At 45.9% G+C, this 18558-nt stretch overlaps 1 protein-coding gene across 1 annotated transcript in view; it reads left to right on the top strand.

Annotated features, from left to right (window-relative positions):
• BEND4 (BEN domain containing 4) overlaps positions 1-18558 on the top strand; it is a 48956-nt gene that overhangs the window by 25057 nt on the left and 5341 nt on the right. Inside the window, exon 4 of the mRNA XM_027774488.1 lies at positions 14351-14442. Coding sequence (XP_027630289.1) covers positions 14351-14442 — 92 coding nt within the window. The remainder of the gene's footprint in view (positions 1-14350; positions 14443-18558) is intronic.

Raw genomic sequence — 18558 nt, 5'->3', positions numbered from 1 at the left:
AGCCATGTAACCATTACGCTCTCTGCTGGTCCCCAAGAGTCTGTAAATTTTAGACACCCTTTTGAAGAAAAGTGCAGAAAGTGGTACGCCGGTTCGAATATTCTGTCAGGCAGTAACTTCTGTATAACTCGGGGTGGTCGTTCCTAAGCAGTGCCAATGCTTCTCAGTGGCCTGAGTGACCCTTCATTGTCCCAGGGGCCAGCATGTTTCCATTAGCGGGCCTGGGCTTTATTCAGTAGAATTTCCCCTCATATTGTACAGTCTATTTTTTTTTTTTCTTCTTTTTTTCTGTGGTGCAGTCTCTTTTTTATAGCCAAGCAGGATGGCTGAGTACAAAGGAGAAGGTAGCGCTCAGTGGTTAACAGAGAAGACAAGGCTGGAAAGGAGATGTCAGAACCCGGGCAGCATTCCTGGGGCACTTCTCTGCCTCTCCAGAAGACAGCTGTTGAGGACCGCCGAGGTCCTGTTTTATTTTTTTTCCCCCTGAAATCAAGCTTTTATTTGTGGGAGCAGTTCTTGAAATGAGTTGAAAGAAACGAGCCTGTCAGTCTACAAGAAAAAAATTATTTCACTTGGGCGGCTAAAGAAAAGGAAAAGAAAGATGTGAGACCTTACCAAAAAAAGAAGGCGATCAGAGAGAGGCATTATCTCTGGCACCACCTGCGAGGGCCAGCGTTACTGTATTTGTGAAGTATTCAGCATAATCTCATTGATGATCTGGTATATGTTTGCCAGGGGGCTCTGGAAAGTATTCTCTAACTTTTCAGAGTTATTTGGAGCTGCAGACAATTCCATATTTTACCCTAAGAAAGTGGGATAGTAGATTGTCACATTCAAAATTAGAAAGACTGAGGGACCAGCAGTTAGCATAATGGCTATGTCGCTGGACTCCCACATAGTCGACCGCGGTTCAAGTCCTGGACCCGGTGGCTTAAACTCATGCTGGGTGTGTGTGCGTGCGTGCCCAAGATCACGAAAGCAGAATGGAGGAGAATGGATCACGGCGTTGCCATCCCCCCGGGGGGTGATTTCTCGCTTTCTGTCTGTCTGTCTCTCTCTGTCTTTCTGGCAAGCACACACGCCCTATAGCAAAAAAGCCTCTCAAAAATATATATATAGAAAGATTGATAAGAAGTTTTTTACTTATTTATTTTTATTTGTTCATTTGTTTATTTTAATTTGATCAGAGAGTGACAGAGAGATAGAAAGTGAGAAAGCATCCCCCAGGGGGGATGGCCATGCTGCAATCCCTTCTCCTCCATTCTCCTCTTTTTTTTGCGCCTTAGCCACCACACCACCTGCTGGTCCCAAGAAGTTAATTTTTGAAAAAAAAAAAAAAGAAAAGTGAGGGACTATTAGGTCGTGTGGTGGTTAAGGTGCTGGACTCCCACATGGCCGACTGTGGTTTGGGTCCCAGATCAGGTGGCTTGCTTTCTGTCCTTCTCTCTCTCTGTTTCTCTCTGGTGAGCACATGTGCCCTATAGCAAATTAAAAATAATAATACATAAAATTAAATACAAAATAATGCTTAAAAAAAAAGTGAACATTGGGACCAGCAATTAGCATAATGGCTGTGTCGCTGGACTCCCACGTAGTCAACTGCGGTTCGCATCCTGGACCCGGTGGCTTAAACTCACGCCAGGCGCGTGTGCATGTGTGTCCAAGATCCCAAGAGGAGAATGGAGGAGAAGGGATTGCGGCGTGGCCATCCCCCTGGGGGGGGGGTGATTTCTCGCTTTCTGTCTATCTCTCTCTGTCTGTCTGGCGAGCGCACATGCCCTATAGCAAAAACCTCTCCAAAAAAAGAAAGAAAAAAAGTGAACATTGGTTAAAAGGAAAAACCACAAAAGGAAATGATATTTGGATCAGGACTATGAAGGGCTGAGGTTATTAAAAGAAGGAAAATGATGATGGAACTTCTCAATGGAGAAGTTAGTTATTTTTGAAAACTTACAGACTGGCACTAAGGGAGAACTCAGTAAAGAGGGTATATAGAAAATACCACATTTTGGACCAATAGGTGGTATAGTGGTTAAGGTCCTGGACTCCCATATGGCCAACTGCAGTTCGAGTCCTGGACCTGGCAGCTTATGATCTCACTTTGTCTGTCTTTGTGTGTGTGTGTGTGTGTGTGTGTGTGTGTGTATGTGCCTGGTGAGTACATGTACCCTATAGCAAATTTAAAATATACTAATAAGGGACCAGGAGATGGCATAATGGTTACGTCACTGGACTCCCACATAATCCACCGCAGTTCAAGTCCCGGACCCAGAGGCTTAAACTCACTCTGGTCACTTGGGCATGCATGCCCAAAATCCTGAGAGAATGGAGGAGAAGGGATTGTAACATGGCCATACCCCCGGGTGGTGATTTCTCGCTTTCTGTCTCTCTGGTAAACACATGCACCCTATAGCAAAAATCTCTCTCTTTAAACAAATAAATAAATAAATGTTTTTTAAAAAGAAAATGCTACATTTCATCTGATCTAAGTGCCATTGAATGTAAGACACGTCAATCTTTACGTCCCACTGAGAAAGAAGAAAAGCACTGCAAATCATAATTGCACATTATAATTATCTTTGAACGCCAAGTTCCTAGATATCAAAATATGAAAAACAGTGGGTCTTAGAATCATAAAATGTGACTAAAAAAGTTTCAAAACAAGATTACGACACATGAAAAATACCTTGAAATAAATGCCAAATATAGGGAAAATGTATTTTTTGAATTAATTTCATTGCATATTTTTTTGAGAGGTTTTTGCTAGAGGGCGCGTGCACTTGCCAGAAAGACAGAGACAGAGAGACAGAAAGCGAGAAGTCACCCCCCAGGGGGGATGGCCACGCCGCAATCCCTTCTCCTCCATTCTCCTCTTGGGATCTTGGGAATGCACGCACACGCGCCCAGCATGAGTTTAAGTCACCGGGTCCAGGACTCGAACCATGGTCAACTACATGGGAGTCCAGCAACATAGCCATTACGCTAACTGCTGGTCCCTCATTGCATATATTTAAGGATACAGCATGAAGCTGTGGATTACATACAAATAGTGAAAAGGTTACTGTAGTGAAGTACGTTAACATATCCATTCTCTTTTTCTTTTTTTTGTGGCAGGGGCAGCTAACATCTTCATTGAACCTGCATTCCAAATACAGTAGTTTTATTACCTGTAGTCTCGTGTACATTAGATCTCTAGGTGCATTCACCCTCATTTGCCACTTTCTCTTCTCTGATCAGCATCTTCCTACTTCCCACCCGAGTTCTGGAAACCACTGTTTTGGTCTCTGTCTCTGTCTTTGAATTATTTTTTATGTTCCATAAGTGAAATCAGACAGTATTTGTCTTTCTGTATCCAGCTGATTTTACTTAGCAAAACGTCCTCCAGAGTCATTCACATTGTGGCAGATGGCAAGCTCTTGTTCTTTTTTAGGTCTGAATAATATTCCTGTGTGTGTGTGTGTAATAGTTTCTTTTTTTTTTTTTTTTTTTGAGAGATTTTCACTGTAGGGCGCATGCGCTCGCCAGGCAGACAGAGAGAGACAGAGAGACAGAAAGCGAGAAATCACCCCCCAGGGGGGATGGTCACGCCGCAATCCCTTCTCCTCCATTCTCCTCTCGGGATCTTGGGCACGCATGCACAAGCGCCCGGCGTGAGTTTTAAGCCACCGGGTCTGGGATGCAAACCGCGGTCGACTACGTGGGAGTCCAGCGACATAAGCCATTACGCTAACTGCTGGTTCCCTGTAACACTTTCTTTATCCCTATTTATCTTCTTTTTTTTTTTTTTCTTCTTTTGAGAGGTTTTTGCTATAGGGCACATGTGCTCTCCTGAGAGAGACAGAGAGACAGAAAGCGAGAAATCACCCCCCGGGGGGTGGCCACGCCGCAATCCCTTCTCCTCCATTCTCCTCTCGGGATTTTGGGCACGCACGCACATGGGCCCAGAGTGAGTTTAAGCCACTGGGTCTGGGACTCGAACTGCGGTCGACTACATGGGAGTCCAGCGACATAGCCATTACGCTAACTGCTGGTCCCTATCCCTATTCATCTTCTGACAGACATGTTTTCATATCTTGGCTGTGTGACTACTGCTGCAGCTGACATGTGTGCGTATGTACACATGTGTATGTGCAGATACCTGTGAAGTCATTATTTCATTATCTTTAGGTATAATCCCAGAAAAAGGATTACTGGGTCATAATGGTAGTTCTATTTTTAATTTCTCTAGAAACTTAAATAGTGCTTTCTCTAATAACTAGTATAGTCCCACAAAGTACAGAAGTTTCCTCTCCTCTATACCCTACCAACATGTATTGTCTGTTGACTTTTTGAGAATAGTATCTTAAGAGGTGTGAGGTGGTATTTCATAGGTGGCTTTGATCTGCATTTATCTGATGATTAATGATGTCGAGCACCTTTTCATACACCTGTTGACCACTTTTTTTTTAAGTCTGTTTTTTCTATGAGAAAAGGAGAGACAGAGTCACCCTCAACAGGGTCTTCACATCATGATCTGCCCCAAGACTCTGCCAGTCTAGATGATGGGGTGCACATGCTCATAGTGTAGAGGACGTGAATTCCGAATTTTCTCTTGTGAGTTCAGCATTGTGCAGAATTGTGCTACCTCTACACCACCATCTGGCCTGCTGTCTACTTTCGTGTCTTCTTTTAAGTAACTATCTTTTCAAGTCTTTGTCCATTTTTTTCTTTTTTTTAAATTTTATTAATATATTTTTTATGATTATTCATACACTAAATCGCTATACATTATTTGTTTTTCTGCCACTGAGCTGTATGAGTTCTTTATTTACTTTGGATGTTAACCCCTTACAGATAGATGATTTGCACATGTTTTCGGCCAATCCATTGGCTGCCATCTCACTTTGTTAGTTGTATCCTTTGCCGCACGGAAGCTGTTTTGTTTGATGTGGTCCCAATTACTCATTTTTGGTTTTTTGGCTTGAGCTTTTGATGTGATATCCAAAAAAATCAACCATCCAATCAATCACTGTCAATCACAATCAACGTCCACGAGCTTTTCCTCCATTTCCTTTTCTAGGAGTTTCTGGTTTTGCATTTAAGTCTTTCATTCATGTTTAGGTTATTTTTGTGCATTTTGTAAGAAAAGAATGTAACTTCATTCTTTTTGCATGTGGAAGTTCAGTTTTCCTAGCACCATTTTACTGAAAAGTATTACTGATGTTTTTATAGGACCACTGTTTTCTAAAACGTGCATTCATGACCATCTCAGCTTAGTCTCATGAGTAGGATCTGAACAGATATTAATATCACCATTTTACCTACCAGGAGCTTGAAAACCAGACAGGTGAGGTCGGTTACAGATCTAGGATTATGATCCAAGCCCTCTGGCTCTGTATCTAGTTTCTTACCCACCTCCACTCTCAAAATACAGCTAATTCTCATTATTCATGGTAGTTATGGTCTACAAAGTCACCATGGACACTGAATTAGTGAATATTGAAGTATTATTTTTTTTGAGAGGTTTTCGCACATGCGCTTGCCAGACAGACAGAGAGACAGAGAGACAGAAAGCGAGAAATCACCCCCCAGGGGGGATGGCCACGCCACAATCCCTTCTCCTCTATTTTCCTCTCGGGATCTTGGGCACGCACCCACACGTGCCCGGCGTGAGTTTTAAGCCACCGGGTCCGGGACGCGAACCGCGGTCAACTACGTGGGAGTCCAGCGACATAGCCATTACACTAACTGCTGGTTCCCGATATTGAAGTATTATTCATAGGAGGAATACAGAGCAAGGGGACTGGGAGCTTCAGCTCACAATATTCTCATCAGCTGATCAGTACATAACCTTATTTTATGTGCATTTGTTTAAAGAGACCTGATTTAGTATTTATTGTTGATTCATTAACATTGAGTCACGGCCAACAGAACGAGAACGCATACCTGAATGAAGCTTACTCAACACACCTATTTTCTCTGTAAGCCGCATCATAGTCTATTTGCACTTACAGGAACACTGGCCAGCGCTTCACCACTATAATTAGAGGCTATTTTAACCAGTGAAATCACCAGCAAAAAGCACAAAAACACAGGATACGCAGCACTCAATAGGCCATGCACAGACACTCGCCTGCGTGTTGAGAGTTGAAACAAGAAGCATAATCTCACCGTGTTTGACCTCTGCTGGAGACGAGGGCATTCGGGTGGCTCAGATGTTTTACACCTCTGCACACGCCCAAGAATGACTACGAAAACACAAGCGTATTGAGTCAGGGGTTACAAATACATTTTATCAAGTAAGCACGTTTGCAAATACAGAAGCCATGAAGAAGGAGGATCGGCTGTACTAACTCAAGAGACTAGCACCTTTGCAACTGGACCTTGGATTATGCAGATCTGATCGTGTTACCCCACTGTTGTCATTGTGTAAGAAGGAAGATTAAAAGGCAATAAATCAAGGGACCAGCAGTTAGCGTAATGGCTATGGCGTTGGACTCCCACGTTGTTGACCACGGTTCGAGTCCCGGACCCAGTGGCTTAAACTCAACGCTGGGCGCGTGTGTGTGCATGCCCAAGATCCCGAGAGGAGAATGGAGGAGAAGGGATTGTGGCGTGGCCATCCCCCCTGGGGGAGTGATTTCTTGCTTTCTGTCTCTCTGTCTCTCTCTGTCTGGCGAGCGCACACACCCTATAGCAAAAATCTCTCAAAAAAAAAAAAAAGAAAGAAATTAATAATGCCCATTTTGGGCTAGTCGTAATTTGGCAAGAACGAAAAGTCCTCAGAGTAGATACAGCGTAGGCGTGTACTACCACAATCCATTGCCTTCATCATTCTTCAAACTCGAATGTACTCACAAGGGCCTGTAGGAAAATGCTCAGGTAGACTTGCGATCCTGAGAAACGCATTGATCCTACTTAAAACATGGGGTCAGTGGGGAATGATGAGATCTGAATGACGTCTGAGTTAAAAATCAGAGTAAATGGGGACCAGCAGGTGGCGTAATGGCTATGTTGCTGAACTCCCATGTAGTCAACTACGGTTCAAGTCCCGGACCCAGTGGCTTAAACTCACACTGCATGCGTGTGTGTGTGTGTGTGTGTGTGTGTGTGTGCCCAAGATTCCGGGAGGAGAAGAGGTTGTGGCATAGCCATCCCTTCTAGGGGATGATTTCTCGCTTTCCATCTCTCTGTCTCTCTCTGTCTTCCTGGCAAGCGCATGCGCCCTATAGCAAAAAAAAAAAAAAAAACCTTTCCAAAAAATTAAATCAGAGCAAATGATAAGCACAGAGAAGGGTAAGGAATTGAGCTATTTTACTTAGATTTTGGTGAAATCAGTGGCACTGAGGAGACAGCCATGTGAAATAAAGAGAGTGGATTTGCAGTCAAACCTGAGTATGAATTTCCACTCCTGCTGCTTAGTAGCTATGGTTTTTGGAATCACTTAACCATCATTCTTTTTTTTTTTTTTTTCTTTTTTTGGAGAGGTTTTTTGCCATAGGGCACGTGTCCTTGCCAGAAATACAGAGAGACACAGAGAGACAGAAAGCAAGAAATCACCCCCCCAGGGGAGATGGCCACGCCACAATCCCTTCTCCTCCATTCTCCTCTCCGGATCTTGGGCACGCACGCACACGCGCCCGGCGTGAGTTTAAGCCACCGGGTCCAGGACTCGAACCGCAGTCGACTATGTGGGAGTCCAGCGACATAGCCATTACGCTAACTGCTGGTCTCAACAATCACTAAACCATTCTGAAGCTCAGTTTCCCTTCTGTAAAGTGAGGTTAATAATACTAGGAGTTCAATTCAATAACTAGCTATCAAGGTCTACCAGTAAGCCCTTAATAAATAAATGGCAACTTTAACAAACAGGGATAGAGAGTGATACTGGCTTGTGTCTAGCAATACAGATATCTTATGTAGTTTTTTCTAGTTCCTAAGTGGTGTTCTGACCTTGTAAAGAGGTCAGCATTCAATTAGTTACCAAGGATTGCAACCTCAGATCCATCCCTAAGTCTTCCGTCCTCCATTCCAGTCAGTCTGTGTTCCTCTGGATTCCCCCTCCTATGCATCAACTCAGACCACACCCTTCCCACTGCTGTCATCCAGGGCCATCTCATAACTCGGGCTGTTGCAAAACCCACTCAGCTCCTTCCCCTAAATAGCCCCCAACAGTTACGCTGAAGCGTTTCTAAGGGTTTCAAAGACTATGGAGTTAAATTCTAGCCCCCATCAGTGTGGCACCTGAGTTCTTTGATACCTGGACCTTTTCACGTCCTTTTTTTTTTTTTAGAGAGGTTTTTTTGCTATAGGGCGCGTGCGCTCACCAGACAGAGACAGAGAGACAGAAAGCGAGAAATCACCCCTCAGGGGGCATGGCTACTCCACAATCCATTCTCCTCTCGGAATCATGGGCACACACGCACACGCGCCCGGTGTGAGTTTTAAGCCACCGGGTCTGGGACGTGAACCGCGATCGACTACATGAGAGTCCAGCGACATAGCTGTTACGCTAACTGCTGGTCCCACATCCATTTTTGAACACTCAGCTCTCAGTACCCCCAATACCACTGGACAATTTGGGAGCCTCTGAGCACCCAGACACTCGCCTCTAGCCATCCTTCACTTCTGCTGTTCCTTACAACCCGAGAATATGTTCTCCTTATCCCCGCTGAGAAGCTCCTGGTCATCTTGCACACCCCAGTTGACACTCTTCCTCTATTACAAATCCTTCCCCCATTTCTGGACAACGTTAACCACTTTTCTTTGTATGCCGTGCATATATCTGCTAAAGTTGGCATCACGAGAAGTTTGCGCCTTCTCATCTGCGTCTCCTGATAGGAATTGAGACGGGCCGTGTAAGATGCTCGGGGCAGAGACTAAGTCACGCCATCTTTGCATTCCTCATTCCTAGTCCACCGTCCAGGGATGCCGTCGCTTCTCTGTTTGTTAACTGAATCGAATCAAACAGAACGAGGACCTTGTCCCTATCAAAAGTATAACCGTGCATGGGAACCAGCAGTTAGCGTAATGGCTATGTCGTTGGACTCCCACGTAGGCGACCGCGGTTCGCGCCCTGGACCTGATGGCTTAAAACTCGCGCCGGGCACGTGTGCGTGCGTGCCCAAGATCCTGGAGGAGAATGGAGGAGAAGGGATTGCGGCGTGGCCATCCCCCCTGGGGGGTGATTTCTTGCTTTCTGTCTCTATGTCTCTCTCTGTCTGTCTGGCGAGTGCACACGCCCTATAGCAAAAACCTCTCCAAAAAAAAAAAAAAGTATAATCGTGCATCTGGAAGCCAAGTCATCCTAGATTCTCCTTGTTTATTTTTGGATATTTACAACCCAGGAGCTCATACTTTACAGAGACCACGTGAATAGGACGCTGAGAGATGATTAAGCACACAGGTGGCCATGGTTGTCAGAGGACAGTGAATCATTTCGGTTTCCCCATAAAACCCGACGTGGCATAGTTCGAGCTGTTTAAAGTCTTTAAAAACAGCTCTATTACAAGGTAGATTGAATAATGTTTGAGGAATGAGAAGAGAAACTCTGAGTACGATTTTACTGTAATGATCCACAATGAAAATGAAGAACTAGAGACCCAAGCACCCTTAGTAGGAGCCAAACCAGAACTGGAGCAGTTTTGCCTTGGGAAGAGCCTTAACAGCTGCTCAGACAATATCGCAGCCCAGATATGGCACACCCAACAGAGTCTAGGAGGTGGTCTCCAGCAAGAACTCACTAGACTCTCAGTCTTATTAAAATAGCAGTAGCGGGACCAGCAGTTGGCGTAATGGCTATGTCGCTGGACTCCCATATAGTTGACTGTGGTTCGAGTCCCGGACCTGGTGGCTTAAACTCACGCCGGGCATGTGTGCGTGTATGCCCAAGATCCCGAGAGGGGAATGGAGGAGAAGGGATTGTGGCGTGGCCATCCACTCTGGGGGTGATTTCTCGCTTTCTGTCTCTCTGACTCTTTCTTTCTGGTGAGCACATGCACCCTATAGCAAAAACCTCTCGAAAGAAGAACAAAGAAAAGAAAAGAATGGGAGTGTTGCGTGGTGGTTAAGGTTCTGGACTCCCACATGTCGACCATAGTTCAAGTCCTGGACCTGGTGGTTTGCTTTCTCACTTTTCCTTTCTCTCTCTCTGTCTGTCTCTGTCTCTCTCTTTCTGGCGAGTGCACGTGCCCTATAGCAAAAACCTCTCCAAAAAAAATAGCAGTAGCTCACCTTAGGCAGTACTTTCTGGTTGCTTTCTGATATAGAAACATTATTTCCATTAATCCTCATAGTAAATGTATGCGGTAGGTAATTATCCCCGTTTTATGGGTGAAAGAGACCCACAGAAGTTAAGTAAGTACATTGGGCCTAGTTAATAAGTATTAGAGTTACTATGTTAAAAAAAAAAAAAAAAAAAAAACCCCTAAGGATTTAAGACTAATTCTTGATCCTTTTTCTCAGAAAACTGTTAATATACTAACTAGTGTTATGTTAGAATGTCTTTTTTTTTTTCCCAACAAAAACTTTATTCAGTTTGTTCAAAAACCATTGACAAAATCAAATTTCAGTTGCAGTTTGACATGCGCCCAAAGTATAGGTGATCTTTAGAGCGATAACTTAAAGATACAAATTAATGACAAACTACAGGTTCACAAAATATTGTAAACATTTTGCACACCAGTCTGTTCTTTTAGGCACTTTTAAAAAGTGTTCTTTTCTTTTGCTGACAGATAAGCACTAGAGTGTATTATTTTAGATAATTTTAAAAAAGTTTTCGGGGACCAGCAGAAGGTATAATGGTTATGTCACTGGACTCCCACGTAGTCGACCATGGTTCAAGTCCCAGACCTGGTGGCTTAAACTCATGCCGGGCGCATGTGCGTGCGTGCCCAAGATCCCGAGAGAAGAATGGAGGAGAAGGGATTGCAGCGTGGCCATCCCCCCTGGGGGGTGATTTCTCGCTTTCTGTCTCTTTCTCTTTCTCTGTATCTCCGGCAAGCACATGCACGCACCCTGTAGCAAAAAATCTCTCAAAAAAAAAAGTGTAGGAGCCTGCAGGTGGTGTGGGGGTTAAGGCACTGGACTTGTACATGGCTGACCACGGTTTGAGTCCCAGACCTGGTGGCTTAAAAATCACACTGGGCGCATACACCTGTGTGTCCAAACTCCAGGACGAGAATAGAAGAGAGAGGATTGTGTTGTGGTCAATCCCCCTGGAGAGTTATTTCACATTCCTTCTCACTATCTGTCTCTAGCCAAGTGCACACGCCCTATGGCAGAAACCGAGGGAAAAAAAATGCAATGCATCATGATTCATTCAGCATCATTAGCAGACCCACCGTCTCCCCCCTTTACATGACCTGTGTTGGGAAGTATTATAGTCCTAGGAATGGCCCTGTTTATCTATCTGCAGTTTTTATTCCCAGAGAGCATGTGAGAGAGAGAGAGAGAGAGAAGGCACCCCCATGAGGCATGCTCACCCCGCAGTTCTTTTTTTTTCATTCCTCCATTCCATCAGGATTTGGGGCAGGCACACATACATGCTTGGTGTGTCTTAAACCACCCGCATGGGGATTCGAACTGTGGTCAGCCATGAGGGATGTGTGTCCATTAACCACTGCACTGTGGGCCCTCTGCTTGCAGTTTTATTTCTGGTAATCCCTCTATCCCTCCTCACGTAGATTCCCCAGCTGTTAGCAGTCATTCTTCCTGTCTATCTCTGTGAGACCATTTTTTTTTGTTTCTGCATATGAGTGAGAACATACAATACTGTTTTTATTTGTCGTAACGATGGATAAAAGTAATCACAACTCTAATCCCTCAGTTGAAATGTAATCGTTATTAATTATTATTATTGATGGGGCTGGCAGGTGGTGTGGTGGTTAAGGCGCTGGACTTTCATATGGCCAACTATGGTTTGAGTCCCGGACCTAAAGGCTTGCTTTCTCACTTTCCTTCTCTCTCTCTCTGTCTGTCTCTGGTCAAAATAAAAAACAATACTAAATTAAATTAAATAGTTGTTTTTAAGGCATTATTGTTTTTTGTTTGTTTTTGGAGAGATTTATGCTATAGGGTGCATGCGCTCGTCAGAAAGACAGAGAGAGGCAGAGAGACAGAAAGCGAGAAATCATTCCCTGGGGGGGTGGCAAAGCCGCAATCCCTTCTCCTCCATTCTTCTCTCAGGATCTTGGGCACGCACGCACACGCGCCCGGCGTGAGTTTAAGCCACCAGATCTGGGACTTGAACTGCAGACCAGAGTGGGATGACAGACAGAGAGAGACAGAGAGACAGAAAGCGAGAAATCACCCCCCGGGGGAATAGCCACGCCGCAATCCCTTCTCCATTCTCCTCTCAGGATCTTGGGCACGCACGCACACACTCCCAGTGTAAATTTTAAGCAACCGGGTCTGGGAGGCGAACCGCGGTCGACTACGTGGGAGTCCAGCGACATAGCCATTACGCTAACTGCTCGCCCCAGCAAATGCTTCTTTAACTTGAAACATATATTCAAATGATGATTGCAGCGTGACCCTGACACAAATCTGTGACAGGACTATATGGGTGGTTACTTAAAAAAAAAAAAAAAAAAAACACCTTCCTGGCAAGAAGAAAAATTTCCTAACCTAGTCTTCCGTGTCATAAAATTTCTTCAAAAGCATGTTGCTGCAGTGTTTGATTTCAGACTGTATATGATGTGGCCTAAAAAGCCCAAAGCTATTAGCAGTGGAGAAAGAGGATAACTTCTGTTTGCGATCTAAAAACAAACAACAACAACAAAAAAGTGATAAGAAAAACAAAGTGAAAAAGTTCCACGGTGATAACTTTGAAATCAAGGCTTAGGTTCAATATTTATTATTTTCTTTAATGTGACAAAAACATCGTAAGAAAACACACAGCTAAGAAAGAGCGTGACAAGGGTTCATATAAATTGGGTTATTAACTAAGCTACCACGACCTTTAAAAAACAATTAGTTAATACTCTTGAAAGGTCTCTAATATAAATCTTCAGATGTAGGCATTATTTATGCAGTGGTACAGAAAATGTCATGCTTGATGCTGGGTTAATATCTATTCAGCTTTATTATAATTCTTCAATGAATCTGTAAGACTAAGCCTCAAAAAATTAAGTATGTGTTCATGAAATACAGAATCTAATATGAAATTTACCAAATCAGTGAAGCTTCTTCTTTTTTATATATAGAGAGATTTTTGCTATAGGACACATGTGCTTGCTGGAGAGACAGAGAGACGGAAGCAAGAAATCATCCCCTGGGGGGATGGCCTCACTGCAATCCCTTCTCCTCCATTCTCCTCTCAGGATTTGGGGCATGCACTCATATGCGCCTGGCATGAATTTTAAGCTGCCGGGTCTGGGACTCAAACCACAGTTGACTACGTGGGAGTTCAGCAACGTAACCATTCCACCATCTGCTGGTCCCTCAACAGAGCTTCTTTTTTTCTTTTTTCTTTTTTTTTTTTTTAAGAATTATTTTATTTAACTTTATTTATTTATTTATTTTAATTTGACCAAAGAGAGACAGAGTGAGAGAGAGAGAGAAAGTAAGAAAGCAAGCTGCCAGGTCCAGGACTTGAACCACAGTTGGCCATGTGGGAGTCCAGCACCCTTAACCGCCACACCATCTGCCAGCCCCCATCAACAGAGCTTCTTAAGCAAGAAAATGAGAAGTTTACGTGACAACTGGGGGGCCGAGTGTGTTTGTGTTGGAATCAAGTCTAATTTGTATGGAATCCTGCTTATTGAAGAACTCAGAAGGAGTCTGACATTAAAAATCAGTGTTACAGGGGACCAGCAGTTAGCGTAATGGCTATGTTGCTGGACTCCCACGTAGTCGATCGCGGTTCATATCCCAGACCCGGTGGCTTAAAACTTACACCGGGCGCGTGTGCGTGCGTGCCCAAGATCCCGAGAGGGGAATGGAGGAGAAGGGATTGCGGCGTGGCCATCCCCCGGGGGGTGATTTCTCGCTTTCTGTCTCTCTGTTTCTGGCGAGCACACGCGCCCCATAGCATAAACCTCTCCAAGAACAAAAGAAAAAGAAAGAAAGAAAACCTGTGTGTTCTGTGAGTTGTTCGTGATCAGTATTGTTGACCCAAATTCCTCTTGGACTAACTTTGACTTGCAAGTTCTCAGTGAATTGTGCTGAGCCTAAACATTCTCCCCAAACCATAGCATCTGTTCTGTATTTACAAACTGAAATAACCGCGGATGTCAAATGAAAGAAGATTCTATTTCCTTTAGAAAATAAGTCTTCTTTTTTAGACGTTTACATCAAAAATCTTTTTAGACTTTACGTCTTGCGGGTGCGAGGGAGCGAATGTGTAATTCTTGCGCTTTCTCCCACCCAGTGCCCTGCCAGACCGTGTTAGATTACTTGAAGACGGTCCTGCAGCACCATAACCAGCTCCTGATCCCGCAGCCAGCCGACCAGCCGACCGAGGTAGGTCTCTAACCCGAGACGTGATGTTCCCCGTAGAGTTTCTTGAGGACGAACCCTCTTGATCACTTACCAGCACACACCAGAACAGATTGGCTGGCGGAATCGGGTTTTGACTGCCCGAGGTTTCTAAGTCTATCACCTGTGAGTTTGTACTGTATGGAGAAAGATCAGGCTGGGGCGTAACTCGCAGAGGTTCATCTCTGTACTCTGAGTGGGGAGAGAAAGAGGGCTATATCAATAGCCTGGGCACTTCTCTCACTGTTTTTTGGCACAGAGATAGCCAGAAATGGGAGACCCCAACTGCATGCCTTCAGCAGAACACACCCCCAGACACCCTTGGCACGAGGGCAGCCCCACAGTGAGACTCTGTGTATGCATTTAGAAGGCGTTTTTCAGACGCCAGAGCCCAGGACGCACCCTTTTTTCTCTGTCTGGACCTCGATGCCACACACAGCCATCTGTCCCGATGTGTAGTCTGATATAGTCAGTTTGAAGATAATGGTACATTTTGGGACCAGCAGTTGGCTAATAGCTATGTCACTAGAATCCCGTGTAGTCGACTGCGGTTCGAGTCCCGGACCCGGTGGCTTAAACTCATGCCGGGCGCGTGTACGTGCATGCCCAAGATCCCGAGAGGAGAAGGGAGGAGAAGGGATTGCGGTGTGGCCATCCCCCTGGGGGGCGATTTCTCGCTTTCTGTCTCTCTGTCTCTGTCTGTCTGTCTGTCTGGCACGTGCGTAGGGAAAAAACAATGCTACATTTTTACAAGGTATGCACGGCTCTGCTCTGAGTAGATACTGTTATTGTTTTGCGGATGTTAGAGCCGTGGACTGTTCTCATGAGTATCCTACACGCTCAGGTCTTCCTCACCTGCTGCCTTCCCTGGGTTCACCCTGCCTTCCTCGCCTTCCGTCCTTTCCTGTCCCTTCCTGCCCTGCCTCCCCACGGTGTCCTGTGGGCACCACCAGACGTCCAGCTCCCAGAGGCCCCTGCTCTCATCTCCGTTAGCACCCCCAGTGCCTCCGTTCATGCCTGCTGGATGGCGCCTCATTTTCTTAATGACCAGTCTACACTGTCTCTCCCGCAGTGTCCATTTCCTTTCCACCCTGTAACCCGGCTCTTTCACCGAAGGACTTTGCCTCTGCCCCTTGCTCTCTGTCCTCCTCCAGTCAGTGGTCCGCCATGTGCTCCCCCTCGCAGCACCCATGTGCGTGTGTGATCAAGCTCCAATGGGCGCGCCAGCTCCATCCCCGCGACACCTGCCCTGTGCAGGTGCCCTTGCACCCTCCAACAGCCACCCCTGCTCGAAATCCTGTCCTTGCTGTCCCTGTTCCCCTTCACTCGTGGTCCCATCTCATCCACCAGGTCAGGGACCCTCTCCTCTTCTCAGTCCCTGCATTTACTAATCTACGGCCATGTCGAATTGTCGCTCTCCTCTCTAGCTTATCCCCAGCATGGGCGCCTGAGTGGGCGCCCGCGATTCTTTGTTCTCCACACTGGGAATTCACTTCTCTAAATTACAGATCCAGCTGAATGTCCTCTGCTTAGCACCTCGACCCCTCCCTAGAACAAAGTCCGCATCTCTGGACAGCTCTGTCATACAGAAAGCACTCCCGACGGACCAGCAGATGGCGTAATGGTTCCATCGCTGGACTCTTTCGCGTAGTCGCCCGTGGTTCGAGTCCCAGGCCCGGTGGCTTAAAACTCACGCCAGGCGCATGTGCATGCATGCCCCCAAATCCCAAGAAGATGGAAAAGAAGGGATTGCGGCATGGCCATGCCCCCTGTGGGGGGGAGGGGGTGATTTCTCACTTTCTGTCTCTCTCTATCTCTCTCTCTCTTTCTTTCTCTGGCACATGTCCTATAGCAAAAATCTCTCTTAAAATTAAAAAAAAAAAAAAAAAAAACTACTGAAAACCCGCTTCTTCCAGGTGGCTCTCCCTGATTGCTGCTCCTGCAGCACATTCTCTGTAAGTGGAATCCGGAACCAGCTAGCTTACCTCATTGTAACTTGACACCTGCACCTGATCTTGAGCACCTGCACCTTTCCCTTGGTCCTGAGTCTGTGAAGACCTTCCCTGAGAGTTCCTCATCTTGTTTTTCTCAGGGTGACTCAGCAATAGGGCAGAATTTAATGGCCTCTTGGTGGCTGATAAGAGAAGGAACTGGCAGGTGGTTCCCGAACACAGGAGCCAAGGTCCACACTTCCTCTGCACGGGGTGATTTGAACCTTGATGACCCGTCAGCAGCGCGACGACTGGACTGTTTTTATTGTCATTTCAGGAAATTGTACATTTTCTCATGTTTATCACTCATCACTTCTTTTTTTTTTTTTTTTAGAATTATTTTTTATTTAATATTGACTTATTTATTTATTTATTTTATTTAACCAGAGAGTGAGAGAGAGAAAGGGAGAAAGCAAACTGTCAGGTCCGGGACTTGAACCGTGATCGGCCATGTGGGAGTCCAGCATTCTTAACCACCATGCCACCTGCCAACCCCCTCATCACGTTTTATTTCGATTAACGAGGCTAACGCAGGATTATCAGTCTCATGCACAACCCGGAGAGCATTTCGAGTTGGGTTTTGGGCTGTAAATGACTTTTTCTGTCTCTTTTCCTTTTTCTGGATGAAAATTACTGCTGAGTGGTGTGTCTACATTTTATGAAAGCAGCGTTTTCTACAGAGTGTCCACATTTTAGGAGAACAGCTGAGCTCTTCCGTGATGGGTGTTCTTTTTCTTGCCAGAGGGCTCTTGTGTCCACCAGAGAAAAAGCACCCCAGTGGGGCACGGCCACAGTGCAGTTCCCTTTTCCATCGTTCCGACATCTCGTCGGGATTAGGGGCACAGGTGCACACACACACACACACACACACACACTGTGTTTCTCAAGCCGAGGGGACCAGGATTTGAACAGCGATCAGCCATATGAGATCTGGCTTTCCTTTTTTTTTTTTTTTTTTTTTGAGAGGTTTTTTCGCTATAGGGCGCGCGTGCTCGCCAGACAGACAGAGAGAGACAGCGAGACAGAAAGCAAGGAAACCCCCCCCAGGGGGGATGGCCACGCCGCAATCCCTTCTCCTCCATTCTCCTCTCGGGATCTTGGGCATGCACGCACCCGCACCACAGGGCCCGGGACGCGAACCGCGGTCGACTACGTGGGAGTCCAGCGACATAGCCATTACGCTAACTGCTGGTTCCCGAGATCTGGCTTTCCCTGCAGAGTGCTTAACCACTGCACCACAGGGCCAGCCCCCATGGTGCTTTCTTCAAGGGTTCGAGAGAGCTGCTGTCCTGGTTTGTCAGCGCCCTGTTCACATGTCCCTCCATATGGGGGAGCCCTGAACTTGAAGACGGATCCCCCAGCTTTGCTCCTCGGAGCTGTGAGACCTTGAAAAAGATTGACTCTCCCTGGTAAAAATAGAGCCCATCCTCCTAGTTTACCAGGTAAACGCCCACGCCTGAGTGACACGGGTTTTTTTTACTTTTCACTGTATAGCATTTGCTAAATAAACAGTTCAGGGACCAGCAGTTGGCGTAATGGCTTTGTCGCTGGACACCTAAGTCCCGGTGCCTGGGAAGCAGCCGTGCTACTCTCTCTGCTGCCCACCTCCTTCTCCCCGCCATAGCTTGTGTTTCGTACCTTCACGGAAGTCACCGCCATCACCCCAGAATGCTCTAGCCAGCGCAGCCTCCCACGCCCTGGCGCATCGAGTGGTGGCCTGCCCTTCGATTCTGTGTCTCTCACTCCTTCCTCTCCACCTGCTTTGCCGCAGACTCGATCCACAGCGCCCCACGTCCTGCATGAAACAGCACCCTGGGCTGAAGGAGCCCGTGGAGCCTCTGGGCTCCTGCTCGTCCTCTGCTCATTTCCTAGAGCCGAGGGCCAGCTTATCCTCCCAGATAAGCCCCCCAAAATTTAGTTCTTTCTGTTTTACAGATGGGGAAACTTTGATCCAACCACTTGAAGTAACCTGCTCGAGTTAATCTAATAACAACCAGTTCAGTTCGAACCCAGCCTGGCTCTAAATTCAAAGCACAAAACAGTCACTTCAACTACCTTCCTTTAAAAAAAAAAAAAAAAAAAAAAAACCACACAGGGACCCACAATTAGC

The sequence above is a fragment of the Tupaia chinensis genome, unplaced genomic scaffold, assembly GCF_000334495.1.
Source record: "Tupaia chinensis unplaced genomic scaffold, TupChi_1.0 Scaffold000442_1, whole genome shotgun sequence".
Taxonomy (NCBI): Eukaryota; Metazoa; Chordata; class Mammalia; order Scandentia; family Tupaiidae; genus Tupaia; species Tupaia belangeri.
This window is presented reverse-complemented; position numbering and strand designations above follow the sequence as displayed.